The sequence below is a fragment of the Ceratocystis lukuohia genome (assembly GCF_044167205.1).
Source record: "Ceratocystis lukuohia strain C4212 chromosome Unknown Supercontig3_pilon, whole genome shotgun sequence".
NCBI classification, from domain to species: Eukaryota; Fungi; Ascomycota; class Sordariomycetes; order Microascales; family Ceratocystidaceae; genus Ceratocystis; species Ceratocystis lukuohia.
The window spans coordinates 2,911,768-2,926,787 of NW_027263522.1; the positions used below are offsets into that span (position 1 = coordinate 2,911,768).

Consider the following 15,020-nt stretch of genomic DNA (forward strand, 5'->3'; position numbering starts at 1 on the left):
CTTGATATACAAACGTAAACGAGCCAGACACTGTGATAACTACAATAAAGCGCTTGCCGTTTCTGGTGTACATGAATCTTTCAGCCTTCTTTCGAAAAAAAAACCCCCGTCAGCCTTGGGCTCTTTCCTACTTTGGTCGCAAAACAATAAAAGTGGATATAAGATACTACCCCGGGGTGAGTATAGCCTCTCTCAGAATGAAGATCCACATAAATTTTCGTTGATGATCTTTTGAGTTCTGAAGCAAGTTTGCGCTTTTGATTTTTCATTTCCCTTACTACAGCCCACAGTCTTCTGACTATTCTTTTTATTTTCCAGCAGACGCACATTTAAGTCGCCTCATTGATACCCATTCGTGTAATTCGATTCTTCACAGCTGCTCAAAAACATGACCGACGGAAACAGTGCCGGCATCGACCGCAAGGCCGATGAGCGAATGGAATTTACCACCTCGAAAGAGGTCACTGTCCATCCCACCTTTGAAGCTATGTCCTTGAAGGGTAAGAGAATAATCTCTATCCACCGCTATTTTATCGCGGGAAATATTGACTGACTCGCCATCTTCCACCACAGAAAACCTCCTTCGTGGTGTCTATGCCTACGGCTACGAATCGCCTTCTGCCGTCCAATCCCGTGCCATTGTCCAGATCTGCAAGGGCCGCGATACTATTGCCCAGGCCCAGTCCGGTACGGGTAAAACCGCTACTTTTTCGATTAGCATGCTGCAGGTTATCGACACTGCCGTGCGGGAAACCCAGGCCCTGGTTCTTTCACCGACACGCGAACTGGCCACCCAAATCCAGTCGGTTGTCATGGCTCTAGGTGATTACATGAACGTACAGTGTCACGCTTGCATTGGTGGCACCAACGTGGGCGAGGACATCCGCAAGCTTGACTACGGCCAACACATCGTTTCAGGCACGCCGGGCCGTGTGGCTGACATGATTCGTCGCCGCCACCTGCGCACGCGCAACATCAAGATGCTAGTCCTTGATGAGGCTGACGAGCTTCTCAACAGAGGCTTCCGTGAACAGATCTACGACGTGTATCGCTACTTGCCACCTGCAACACAGGTGGTAGTAGTTAGCGCTACTCTGCCCTATGATGTTCTGGACATGACGACCAAGTTCATGACGGATCCTGTGCGGATTCTAGTAAAGCGTGATGAGCTGACGCTTGAGGGTCTGAAACAGTACTTTATCGCAGTGGAGAAAGAAGATTGGAAATTTGACACCCTCTGTGATCTCTACGACACCCTAACCATCACGCAAGCTGTTATCTTCTGCAACACGCGTCGGAAGGTTGACTGGCTAACGGACAAGATGCGCGAGAACAATTTTACCGTTAGCTCAATGCACGGCGAGATGCCGCAGAAAGAGAGAGACAGTATCATGAATGAGTTCCGTCGTGGAGACAGCCGCGTGTTGATTTCAACAGACGTGTGGGCTCGTGGTATTGACGTCCAGCAGGTGTCACTAGTCATCAACTACGATCTACCGAGTAACCGTGAAAACTACATTCATCGTATCGGTCGATCTGGCCGGTTTGGACGCAAGGGCGTGGCCATCAATTTTGTGACGACTGAGGACGTGCGCATTCTACGTGATATCGAAAGTAAGTTTACACAATGTTGGAGAAGCCTATAAGGGCCAGCACCCCAGGGATGTCGCTAACAATCATACGCCGCATGATAGTGTACTATTCCACTCAAATCGACGAGATGCCCATGAACGTGGCGGATTTGATCTCGTAGAAACGTCGCGTGCCCAAGCGGAAGATAGATACGTTCGCATTATTTTTTGATAGCTAGGCCTAGTGTCGCACCATGGCTAGATCAGAGCGAATATATTGTGGGAGGAACAGGGCCAGAAGCTTTACTGGTATGTCGCTAATGTGGGCTCTCATATACTACTGTTGTGGCACTTCTTACTAACTCAACGTCTCTTCGCTCGCACAGACTCGCCGCCTTTGGACCCCATTTCTTATACTATGCACATCTACAGCCAGCAAGTACAGAGACATATTGTAAACAGTGACGCAGGCTGACAGACCGGATTGACTCCTTTCACGTCTCCAAATACTCTTGAACCAACAACGGCTATAAACAGCTCAGCGGGCTTACCACCCATTACCAATTACATCACGACGGTATGAACTAAGGGGGTTGAAAAAGAATTTGTGAATACCTGACCGCTGTATATGCGGATTAATGAACATCTATTAGAATCGGTTCTTTATTGTACAAAAGAATAACAAATGAAAGATGAAAGAAATGAGAACAAATAATGATAACGCCACGACACACAAAGCACCAAACCAAACTCGAGAAGTTCACCCACAGGTGAATGAAGATAGTAATGACGCAGAAAGATGAAAGGGAGAGGGGGATCAAGACTGTTAACAAGAGCCTCTTATGTCATTGCGAAGGTGGCACAAACATCGGAGACGTCAAACTCCGTCTCTCTCCCGGATGTGGTCCCCATTCCTCGTTGCCCTCATCATCATCGACCTGCACGTGACTCCGCCGCCACTTCCTGGTAGGTTTTGTTTTAGGAGCTGTAGCAAAGCGCAGCGATATTGACGATGGGGTTGTGGAACGCTGGATGTTCAAAATTTTATAGCTCAATCTACGGCCGTCTTTGTCCTGTGACCCCCGTCCTGGTATGGCATCATCATCGGCAGTATCAGCAGGCGCAAATATCGGTAGGAAACCGCTCATGTCTGAGTTGCGCCGTGTTTGCGGTTGTGATTGCGGCAGTGAATCTTCCCGCGAGTGTGCTCTTGAATGTGCACGTGACTGGCTCGACTGTGGCCGGCTTTGTACCTGTGTAATAGCGACTTGGCTCTCTGTTAATCGCAGACCGTGTAGTGATTGATGGTAGTATGGTGATGAGACAGAATCGAGGTGCAGTCGATGGTGGTGGCGTCGTGTATACTCGGTGATATCCTCGCCCCAGACCATTGTCTCTTGCGACTGTAGTGAACGGTGCAGGGCAGGAGGCAGTGGCTGCAAATCGAGCGGGATTTTGTGTTCGCCAGGGACGTTTTGCGTGCTAGTGCTAAGGTTATGTGGGAATATGTCAAGCTGTTCACGCATAAACGCAGCGTCTATAGCAGGGCTTTGGTCCTGTGTTTCGCTGAGAGGGTCGTAGATATAGTGCATTGCCAGTAAACTGGCCCAGGATATCGTCAGGCCAATCTCAATCATAGTGAGGTTGACATAACTAACGGTCGTGTAAGTGATGTCGTCCAGGTGAATATTCGACACGAGAGTAGCAGTTCGCACGGCCGAGATTGCGCAGATGCTAGCCATCCTAGTTAGTAATGACGGTGCGGTGAAGTGAGCGCATAAACCCTTATTGGACTTACGCAAATCCCGCCATAGGCATGGCAAACAGCGCGATATGTTGCACCAGCGGCACGGCGACATAGAACATCAACGGAATGGGTAGAGCAAATATTAAAAAGTCGGTGCCAACATGTAGGCCATAGTTGAGCCAAAACACGGCTTTTGGGTGGCAGTAAACACCAGCCTTGACACCGAAGGGGCTCACATCCCACAAACTAGATAACGGCACACAGGTAGTGAAGATGCTGACGACAATCCACAAGTGTGTGAGAACTAGGAAGCCTAAGATAAGCTTGCATAGCACACGTGGGGCTGGGAAGGTCAGCAGCCTCAAGTATGTGCATAGGATACAGAACTTTGCCAAGGACACGCACAGGATGTGAGCGAGACCATCGAGCCAGAGCATCTAGGCCAAGAAGAGGGGGGGATTATGTTAGTGATGATGTTCATCCGGGGGACAGAAAAGGGCGCGAAGTTACCTTGGCGTAAACGGTGAGCTTTTTCTGGTACACGTTGGCGTGATATCCAAGTCCGTTGACTTTCACTAACATTACCGGCAGTCCGTTAGCAGGGCTAGTCTTCTAATGTGCAACAGCAAATCTGCCAGCATAGGCACAGAGTACGGCTTACTCGATATCGAAGCTCCCATAGCCACAAACGCGAACACCTTACGACAGTGTATATGTGTCAGTTGTTTTTCTGTCTCAACGAACTCTTATCCCAGACTCGGGTTATACGAGACGGTTCAGCTTACCAATGACACCAGCAAGAGTCCGTGCTCCCACCCCCAATTCCGGAGCGGTTGTCGCACAGAGAAGAAGCGTAATGCAACAACTAGACATGTAATAGTCATGCACAGCGCAATGCAGGGGATAACTGTGGCAACAGCCTCAGCCCTATCTTTATCTGCGGCACGGACAAACAGAGTGGAGGCCACAGGCGCTATGCCGGCAGCAGAGTCCGAAAGGCTCATCGGCACTGTTTAGCCTTTGGCCTAAAGGCCGTGTTATGTTATATATGTGCCGTATATCTCGGCTAACACGTCTCGCCCTTTGTATGTCGTTATGAGCGGCCAAACCCCCTTCTTAGTATGTAATACAATGCTTGGTCTAAAATAGACAGGAAGAAAAACGCAATGATAACGCCGCTAGAGTAGAACACCATGAGGACGGGTAGAAGAAACACAGACACGGTGAGAAATCGGAAGGACAGAGCAAGCGAATAAGGGAAAAGGAAACCAAGAATAAAAGAATAGTCAGGAGAGCAGGAAAGAGAAATCTCATATGCAGGAAAAACTGATAATCGACGTTGAGAAAAGAGAAATGAGAGGAAACAAATATAAAAAAGACAAGCCAGCTAATACGAAGTTCTTGTTAGCTGTACTGCACTGCCATAAAGCCCAGTTTACCAGTCTCTTTGTCAGACATTCAGTCGGTCTTTTTTCTCCCCTTTGTCCTTCAGCTTAATCTCAGCGTTCAAAAATGATGAGGACGACGGACAGTGGCGGAAGGAAATAAATGTGCAGACAAAGAGCCTCAAAGTCCGGCCCAGTATGGCAGTCCCTATTTCTTGATGTATTTGGTCCAACCTGCTCTGGAAGCATCCGGCGTCTTATAAGTGACCTGCGTAGCAGCACCGCCAATCCACCAATATCAAGTTCCTCGCCCTTCCTTTCCCTTCTCCCTTACCTTTCACCCTCCCTTTCCCTCCCTTCTCCTTTGATGGCGGAAATCTAGCCCTGGCCGGCTTTCTTCCATGTCTCGCAACCATCTAGATATATTCTTTCTTCCTTTTGCTGCCCTATTCTGCGGTGATGCCTGGTCAAATCAGTCCAATCACGGAGCTTCCAGACGTCTCAAGGGAGGACCGGACTTGCACATCAACACCCACGTCAGCAAGGGAACATGCCTGGAAGAGAAAGAGGAAGGGAAATAGGAACTCAAGATAAAGGGCAAACAAGGAACGTCGGGCAAATGTAAAGAAGAGAAATAATGGCTCACTGCGAATAGCAAAAAGCAAAAAGCAAAAAGCAGTTCGCGAAAAGTGAGAGGACAAATAGGAGTACCCTTCTCCCTTTATCCACCTACATGCCTCGTTTCCCGCCCTCGAAGTCTGGGGCTGATTCAGAGATATTTAACAAGCAGCTTGAGGGCTTTAGAGTGTTTATGTATGTGTCCATACGTGCACCAATGTACACTTACTCGGATCCGAGGCTAGAAAGAGCACCTGGCTTGCACTTGGTTTTCAGCCGATTTGTTTTGCCAAGCCAGCGCAGTTGCATCTGATCCCGCTTTGCGCTTCGTTAAGCAGGCTGGACTCAACGTTGGACTCGACCAAGCAGCTCCGTCGCTCTTCCTCTAGCAAAATAACTGTGACCTGGCTTAGCCCGACTTGGCTCTGGCACATATAATGCCTACAGACCCCTTTCTCCTTTGTTTCTTGTTCCTAGAGCATGGAATCTGCCATTTTCCTTTTTCCTCCCTCGTCATCTCCCTGTAAATGACGCCGTAGGCTTTTGTGACGTCTCTGCTATGCGCCTATAACTAAGCTTGGAATGCAACGTCATTCCTGTTGGTTGTGAAAGGCCTTTTTTTCTTCCATCCCAGATCAAACATCTTTTGTTTTCCCAAGCAGGAAAGAGACGATCGAGAAACGAGCATGCAGGGACAGAAACTCAGATAAGACAAGTTTGTTAGTAGATGATATCACAGACCCTAATAGGAATGGTAAACCCTATCATTGACTGCTTGTCCTAGCAAATGGTGGTAGTGTCCCGAGGCGCTGGTTGCTGGGCCTCCTTAATGTTCGTCTAGTTTAGTTTAAGGGGCCTTTTTCCCCTTCGTTATTGCGTGTAAGCCCGGATCATGGGGAGCAGCACGGTCTTATTGTGGTGCCTACTGTGTCTTCTTTGGGAACTTAAGAGCGAGCTTGATATAGCAAGGGGGAACACTAAAGATAAGAGAAGAGAGTGCCAAAAGCAGCAGAGAATACTTGCTCTTTTAGGTAGCCCTGGCGTGCTTAGACTTCGACTCGGCGACTAACTTGACTGACTGACTAGTTGCAAGCTGCTAGCGATAGGAAGGTAGCAGAATACAGATAAACGTAAGCACAAGCGGCAACGCAAGTAAGTGTATTCTGTCATGTGTTGTTTAGCGTTTTTTGGCAGACGGGCTACTTTGTCTGATGCTCAATATTAGCAGGGATTTTGCAGCAACTCGCTTGAAGTAGGATTCTCTCCGTGTTCATAGCGGGCCGGACAGGATGAGCCCCACTAACACTTTCTACCTGAGTCTTTTGCTAAGTCTCCGAGAGCATTTGTATTTATTTGCATTGGCTGGACTGTTTGTTGTATTGGCTTGGCTGAGGTCTGACTGGGTTTTAGTCCTTGGCTTGGGAGGCTGCGTTGGCGTCTCAGAAATTGCGCGGGACGAAGCAAAAGGAAGACCGACTGGAAGAGAAAGGAAGACCAGAAAGATGACCAAAGAACAAGGAAAAGTAAAGAAATAAAAAAATAAAATAAAAAGAAAGTACGTGCGCATGAAAAATGTGCCGGTAAAGGGCCATAAAGTCAGCGACACAAGTGGAACTCAGCCAGTCAAGATACCCCAAAAGAGTCCGGGAAGACTGGCCTAGAGTCATAGGGCTCAATAGTCCTGTATAGTGAACTACATAGGGGTCCTTTAGCTGCAGGGGGAAAAGGAGAGGGTGGGCTAGAACGGGTTCAAGACTAATACCAAAAAAGCCAAGACGCTTGTCGCGTGTGTGCCTTGTGCTTGGTTAAGGATGCGGGGGAAGAAAGGATAGGGGAGAACAAGAAGATAGACCGAGATATCCAGAGGAGAAGCAGGGGAGAAAAGTGAGGCCATCGCGCATCGACTGGAAAGTCCTTTGCTTTGAGATACTTGTAACCCCAGCCGTATTCACTCGTCAATGGCTAGAGAAAAGTGAAGTTGGTCGGTGATAACACGTGCAAAAGCGAGAATCAATCAACAAGGAAACCAGCCTATTTTGCCTTGCCTAGCCTTGCATCCCACCCGAGCTAACCAAAGAACTGTCAAGGATATAAAACACGGCTCAAAGGCCTACTTGGGTACTAGCTCAGATCTTAGCCAGCGGCCACTTGGGAAATAGCCGCATTATAAAAGACAATAGTGTCGCGACAGGCGGGCAGACAGATGGATAGATAGACAGGCCCCTTCCCCTCCCCCTCCCGGAGACGCGGGTAAATGTCCAGTCTTTTTTCTTTTAAACCCGCTCAAGCCACCATGGTGGTGCATAGTATGGTATGTGTGGCTTGATTTGATTGATTGATTTGACTTGACACACAGACAATCACACGGACTTGGTCACGGACCTTCAACTTCGCAGCGCGGATGGCTAGCCCCATTGATTTCACAAGCAACAAGTCCAAGCTTCTTTTTTGTCTTTTTTGTCTTGTTCGTCTTTGCATTATTGAATTTGCTAGCCAGTGTCAGCGTCGGTGTCGGTGTCGGCATCGGTGTCGAGGTTGGGCTGGGGGTGTGTATCTAGGCCTGATTGCGTTTTTATCTCTCTGACATAAAAACACAAAACCGTAAAAGACAATAACACAAGCCGGCGTGTGCAAATGTCGACCTGCACTCGCAAGTATATGCGCGTTCGCGTTGTTTGTTGAAGCACAACACAGTGACATTACACATAGCGTTGTGCAATATAGACCGTGCCGCCCTGATTTGCTCTGTTCGTGTTGTTGCTGATACTTATCATCGTGTATCCTGTATTCGTTATGCAACGCATGCATGGGGAGGCTTGGACGGCTGACAGCCTTTTCATTTCTGTCGTTTGTACCTTGCTAATTTCAAGCATGGGAGTACACAAATTGTCCACGCTTGGCTCTAGCCATGTCCCGCCGGTGGAACAAGAAACTATGAACGAGGGGACGGGGAAGGGAGAGGAAAGGGGAGGGGCTGCATTGGAAAAAAAGAACAGGTCGTACAACAAAGGTCTTTTCACAGACAGTCACGTAGATCACGGACGAACGCTGTCACAAGACAGTTGGGTAGGGGATGGTATAACAATGAAGCTGTGAAGGTTTACCGTAGGGTTATTAAGACAGTTGGGATACAGCTCACAGACTCTCAAGGTGAGGGCGAGCGGGAAGCAAGGCAGCTATTGGGCGAGGATGACAAAAATGCGATGAGAGGGGCGTGTGTGTTGTGTTCAATGCAGGGGAAAAAACGAGCTTGTCGAATAGTTCAAGAGCACACGCTGAGTACAAAGATCTAGCTTTGCTTAGAATATTCTGAGTTGACCGCCTTCTGTATCTATCTACATTGGTAGGTCTTTATTACTCTTTTCCACGGCAGGCACAGTAAAACTTTTCGGCACAAGCTGATGCCCCTCTCTGTAAATACAGCAACTGCCGCAAGATAGAAGGAGGGGAAATGGATAAGAAAATTTTTTAATTAGTAGTTTTGGCTGTTGCATACACATTACGTGTGAATGGGGGAATGGGCACATGAATGAATACGTGTTTGTGAAGGTCTCGTGGCTCTTTGCTTTCTTTTATCTCTTTTCCACATATAGCCTCTGCCAAGATCCACGACTCCTTGCCCGCCATCTTTCTGCATCAGCTCTTAATTCAGCTTTACTGACCCGATCGACTCCTCCAATAACGAACAGCTGCTTTTGCCACCATTATCCGTCTTGGTCGCCATCTTTGCTGTTGTCTCATCCCATCCGGCAATTTGGATCTCTAACGTCACTCACCACGTCGCTTTGCCCACTTGTTGGTCTCTCCTCGCTCTTTATCCACTAAAACTAGTGCTACTTGGCACTTTTTATTTCTTTCTCCTTTTCGCGCCTGGGTATCAAGTCGTTTCTTGCCCAGATTTGGGTACTCATTTACTGACTCAGGCTAAATCAGAGCAAGGCAAAGAAATAGTAGGGAACGGATCGACTCTCTTGCAAACTTTCCACTATAGGACCCTCCCGCCCTTGGCTAGATGCGTTTTGCTTTGGCGAGATGCATCTTCTCTTTTCATTTCTCTCCATTGTGCTTGTACGCTACGTGCCTGTGCTAGGGAAACTTTGATATGTAGGGGGTAACGCAGCACCGCACCTGGCACAGTGCAATGAGATGCAATGCGGATGGTGGGTGGGTTCTGGTGTGACCCTGTGAGTAGAGAAGAAAAACAAGACGGGAATCCCAAAAAGATTTGCATCTTGGGTCTTGGAGGGGAAGGGAAGCAGGGCCAGGGGCCAGGGGAAATAGAAGAGAGGAGAAAGTCAAGTCGTTGTTTTGCTCGCTCGTTTTGCTATCTCGACTTACTCCTTGCTCTCGTATGCATGCATGTGCTTACAACATAACGTACGTACGTACATACATGCATACATTGATGACGAGAAGGGGGGGAACGCCCTGTTGCCATGAGTGAACGCATCACATGCCCCATCGCCGCCAGGTTTGATTTCAGTTCCTGCAGATTGCATGGTGATACACGCGCACACATACAACCCACCTTTGTACATGCATGCATATGTGCTATTTGCATGCACATCCTAACCATATAGTACAACATACGACATTACAGCATGCCCTTCCTTCAGCAACATGCATTTGCACATCTACACCTACGTACACGCAATACAGCGCAACACAGAACTACGTCCATTTCGCACATATGCAGGTAACATGCATATAAGAGATCTCATCATTATAACCCACCCCATCCTCCCCATCCCGCCGCAGGTCAGCCCCAAGCAAAGCCCACAGCCCACCCATCAGCTGTCTTGGCCAATTTATGCATCTTATCAAGGCAGAGGACGCAAGTCGTGTCTCCTCTTTTTTTCTTTTTCCTTTCTTTCCCTCCCCTTGTCCCTACAGCAAACCCCTGCCGGATTCTCATGCACTCTCTTTGCTTTCTTTTTATTTGCTTTTATTTTTTCGATCTGACTGGCACCCAGTGGACTTACCTGAAAGAAAGAAGCCCTGTTGGCTCTTGATTGCTCTGTTCTCTTCTGACTGTTTGATTATTGGCTGTCATGCTGTTATTGTGTTCGACTCGCTGATTGACTGACTCTTGTCCCTCTAGGCTTCATTGTGTCTTGTCCCTTTCGCCTGTAGGAGTCAACAAAAAACAACGCTCGGGCCTCTAGTCCGCCAAAAAGAGTACCAGAGCTCAACATCATAGTGGTCCAGGCCCAGAGACCAGACAAGAGAGGAAAAAGCTCCCTCGCTATTCACTACTCTTGATCTAGTCTTGGCTCGTTTGGCTCTCTGCTTCTGTCAAAGCCAACACCTGCATGGGGTTTCCCTTTCTCCCCCTCTCTCCGTCTCTGCCGTTCTCTGGTTGTCTCGTGATTGTCTCTCTATCGGCCTGCTTGCCCATCCTTCTTGAACTTGATAATATTCCCTCTCTCGCTTCGTTTTCCTGCTTCCGGACATCGTAGGCTTCCAGACCTGAGGGCTCGACCGTTGAAAGTGCTCTTTTTAATCTCTATGCTCTTACTATTTCGCCCTTCTACCCTCGCATTTATTCACCTTATAGTGTTCTCACTTTTATATCCGGTCTTGTCTTGTGTGTTTCGTGCCATCCTCTCTTCCTTGCTATCTTGTTTATGCAAAGTCACTCAACTCACCTCTACTTTCCTCCAGTTTTCTCTCCAGGTTTCTTTTACCCTGGCTTGTCGTCCCCTCCCTAGGCACGACCACAACTTACCTACCCCCAAAGCCAAAGATCCTTTTCGACAGTTTTCTTGGTATACGGGCTAACCCTCTGGAGTCCGAGTATCTGTTTTGGTCTTTGATCCTTCCGCTGCCAAAGCTTTTTTCTGCTCTTGCGCTTGCTCTCTGGCCTTTATTCTCCCTTTTGCATCATTTGCCTTAGGTTGATGTAAGCTGCTGAAACTTGCTTCATCTCTGGTCAAGACAGTTGTGCATCACACAGCTCATTTCCTTTCCACAGTCTATTTTTCTTTTTCTTTGGGCTCTTTTTTGATGTGCAAAGATATTCATTTTGTAAGTAGCAATTTTTATTCCTCGCGCCTAAGGTTGCAACGGCAAACGATTTCTTTTTGTTATTGGTGTCCGTGACCTTCTCAGCGTTCATCCAACGCTTGAGCAACACTTAAAAAGCGTTCGTTCGTCCGTCTCCCTGTCTATCTTGCTCTTTGGCTTTGGACTTTTGCTGGGCTTCCTTGTTCCTCTCCTGGCTCCTGGCTCCTGACTTAGCAAAGAAAAAACGGCCTAGTAGCCTGATATCTCTTTTCTGCTTAAACGGATCGATTCCTGCATCATTCGCCATTTTATTAGTTGGCCTTTTTTATATGTATTTTTTCTTTTTTATTTATACTGTGGGCTTCTGATGAGCCTACCCCCATCCCATTCTGTCCTGACCTGACATCAACCTCGACCTAAGAGGTAACTAGGTAGTACTACATGCACCATCACCACTGCTACCTGTTGCTAGATACCCTGAACCTTGGCCATAAAAGTCAATAGCACTCCTTCTAACTACTACTACCATAATTGTACGCACACACACACACACCCCCCAATCTCGTGCGTATTTACGTGCGGTTTTCTTTCTCTTGTTTTGTCTTTTCTCTTAATTCGGTCAACCATTCCCCTGAACCCGAACTTGGGCCTTTAAAAGCTTGGACTAAGTTGCTGCGCTCCGTTCGGGTTCTTTGCCTTTTCTTTATTTCTTTCTCTTTCTGTCTCTCTCTCGTTCACTTTTGGCTTGGCTTTTATTCACCTTGTCTTCAAAAACGGAAATTCGCCCCCTGTACGTCAGGCCTCCTTGCACACATTGCACGTACCCCTGGATTCTACGACTAGACAGGAGCTACCCCCCAGCAGCATCAGCATCAGCAATCTGCGTCTGTTCTTTTTTGATTTTTTCTTTTTGTAACGGCTTGCTGAGAGCGATCCGTCCCCTCCCCAATCCTCAAAAAGAATATCTTTTCTCCTGCAGCCGAGTTTGCTGTTTGGCCCACGATCTCTCTCTTCTCTTGTTCTTGCTCATTACTTGTCTGGGGCAAACATCTCTTTCTCTTTTCTTCCTTTTTCCTTCTTTCTGATTTTATTTCTTTCCCTCTCTTTCTCTCTTCCCAATTTCTCAACCTTCATTGGAACCACTCCCCACCACCCTGACCGTTGATTTGCCTTCTCCCCACACGCCAGCCATAGACACCCACATCTTGCCTCGGATCAATCGACATCAGAACCCAAATCTGGCTATCCTGCCTTGTCCTGTCTGTCAAGACACTGCTATAGATCGTGGCAATACACCATTTGTGACTGTCAACCAGCTCTATCGTAGAGTTTCCCCACATCTCTCCCTCTCATACGTGCTTCCCCAATAAAGAGCCTTGTTGGTTAGGAAAGTGGCTGTTTGTTCTCCGAACCGACTCGATTAATTGTCTCTAGCTGCACATTCCAATCTGACTTGACTTGTCATTCGTATCCTCTTGCATACCCCCATTCTCGTCACTCATTCACAATGGGCTTGTTCAGCCGCAAAAAGAGCACTGGTGGCATGGCTCCGCCCGTCAAGCCTTCCATCCAGACCTCTAACTCCAATGCCAGCTTCAACTCAGGGAGCTCCAGTATCAAGTCACCAGCCACTTCATTCAAGCCCAGCTTCAACCGGTCTTCAGCCGGCAGTGGCTCTCCTAGTTCGCCTATGACGTCCATCTCACCCACAAAGATTGATATTCCTAGAGCGCCTGACCCGAACATCGACCCCGCTGGCTATCTCCGGAGTCTGCAGGCTGTTAGAGAGCGCGCCAAGATCATGACAGACAAAGCAAACCGCAATAACCTAACACATTTTGACGTTGACATGAGTAAGTTTGGTGACGTCGTGAGGTTTGTCGCCAACATCATCAAGGTATGTTTTTCACTCTTCTATGAAAGCCACGGATAAAATATATTCCCTTCAATATAATTCAGTAGTGGCTAACTCTTTTTCCAGCGTGACTACGATGCGCCTTTCAATTCCATCCCCCCCCACTGTCGCTACCAGCACTTTTGCGTTGGTGGCCGAGATAGGCCTGCCCATATGCTGGCAACCTTCTCAGACGTCGACAATAGCGAAAAGTGCCGCCGCTTGATGGATCTTTGTGTGGTCAGTATTGTCATGGATGGAGGAGCCGGCTCTGAATGGTCTTACAAGAGCCTCGAAAACAACAAAATATACCGCCGATCGGATGGCATTGCCGTTGCTGCCTTCGAGATGTTTAAATCAGTAAGTGCTTCTTACTAAACCCCGGGGCTATGTGAACAATTTTATTGCTCCTTCTCCATATCTGGATGCGGACATCCATGTTTGGCTAACCACTGTACAAAAGGGTCTCTTTTCTTCAAATCCTAGTAACCGTTGCCAGGTTGACAAACAAGGCATGAAGAGACTCACTGTTGAGGCGCTTGCCAATGGGTTCCAGTCAAGGCCAGGCAACGAAATTGTCGGTCTGGAAGGAAGGGCGGAGCTTCTCTCAAAGCTAGGAGCTGCTCTTGAACACGACAACGTTTTTGGCGCTCATGGTAGGCCAGGAAGCATGCTTGGTGAGTGCAAAAACTTATGCAACAGCCTGTTACAACATCTTAATAGCTAACAACGCGCAGACTACCTCTTGTCACATCCCTCAACGCAGGCCTCTTCCAAGCTGATCGTGCCTGTTCCTCTTCTCTGGAACGTTCTTATGGAACATATCGAGCCCATCTGGCCCCAATCACGATCTAACATACATGGTGTTACTCTTGGTGACGCATGGCCCTGCAGCTCTATGCCTAAGCCAGCCGTGTCACCCAATGGCTCACCCACGACCTTTTCGCCTTTCCCTACTGGTGCCAACTCACCCGCCGCCTGGGAATCAATCCTGCCCTTCCACAAGCTCGCTCAATGGCTGTGTTACAGTATGATGCAACCAATGGAGTCTCTTCTCAAAGTCCATTTCACTGGTGCAGAACTATTAACCGGTCTTCCTGAGTATCGCAATGGCGGCCTGTTTATTGATCTTGGCGTAATTAGCCTGAAGCCCAAGGATGAAGCCCGCGGCTTGGAAAACTTCAAGAAACACTACGACAGCGGCTCCCACAGAGCAGTGGAGGTTGCCCCTCTGTTCCTGACATCTGATGATGTCGTTGTAGAGTGGCGAGGTGTGACGATTGGCTTTTTGGACAGACTCTGGCATGAGGTCAACAAATACCTAGCTAAGGAGCTGGCTGGCAACGAGATCAGCCTTTCCCAACTTATGGAAGCTGGCAGCTTTAAGGTATGTAAAGAAAAGCTTTGGTTTAATCCTCACAGAACACTGGAAAGTAGATGAACGCAGACAGAGCTAACATATCACGCATATAGGCTGGTCGTGAAATGGCAGAGGTTAGCAGACCAAACACCAGAGAGCCCCCAATCTTGATTGATAGAAATGGCACCATCTTCTAAGATGTCTTTTCTTTTTCTATTTTTCAAGATCTACTCATATTTCCACTGCCCATTATCAGGGCTCCCAACTTCTTGATGGATTTTCATAGCCCGTCCATTTTCTTTTATATCACTCTTGCTATACGTTTTTGCGATATCTCTTCATAGTCCTTCTTCTTTTTTTCTTCTTTTTACGGTCTTGGTATTGTTCTTCTGTTTTCTGAGGAAGGCTTCTTGGTTGTACTTCCTCCTTGTATTATGCT

The 15,020-nt window shown here is 47.8% G+C and overlaps 3 protein-coding genes across 3 annotated transcripts; 2 read left to right on the forward strand and 1 right to left on the reverse strand.

Annotated features, from left to right (window-relative positions):
- Positions 1–388: 388 nt before the first annotated feature.
- Positions 389–1,753, forward strand: HOO65_030738 (ATP-dependent RNA helicase FAL1; the record flags this gene model as incomplete). Its single annotated transcript, XM_071002205.1, has 3 exons — positions 389–500; positions 574–1,614; positions 1,695–1,753. 3 exons carry the CDS (start codon positions 389–391, stop codon positions 1,751–1,753), a joined length of 1,212 nt encoding a protein of 403 aa, XP_070860417.1.
- Positions 1,754–2,416: 663 nt separating this feature from the next.
- Positions 2,417–3,742, reverse strand: HOO65_030739 (uncharacterized protein; the record flags this gene model as incomplete). The annotated part of the gene is made up of 3 exons (XM_071002220.1): positions 2,417–3,305; positions 3,370–3,661; positions 3,724–3,742. The coding sequence occupies 3 exons, from the start codon at positions 3,740–3,742 to the stop codon at positions 2,417–2,419; spliced, it is 1,200 nt and encodes a 399-aa protein (XP_070860418.1).
- Positions 3,743–12,834: 9,092 nt separating this feature from the next.
- On the forward strand, positions 12,835–14,778 carry HOO65_030740 (Uracil catabolism protein 4; the record flags this gene model as incomplete). Its single annotated transcript, XM_071002029.1, has 5 exons — positions 12,835–13,224; positions 13,309–13,581; positions 13,721–13,898; positions 13,959–14,608; positions 14,695–14,778. 5 exons carry the CDS (start codon positions 12,835–12,837, stop codon positions 14,776–14,778), a joined length of 1,575 nt encoding a protein of 524 aa, XP_070860419.1.
- Positions 14,779–15,020: the final 242 nt, after the last annotated feature.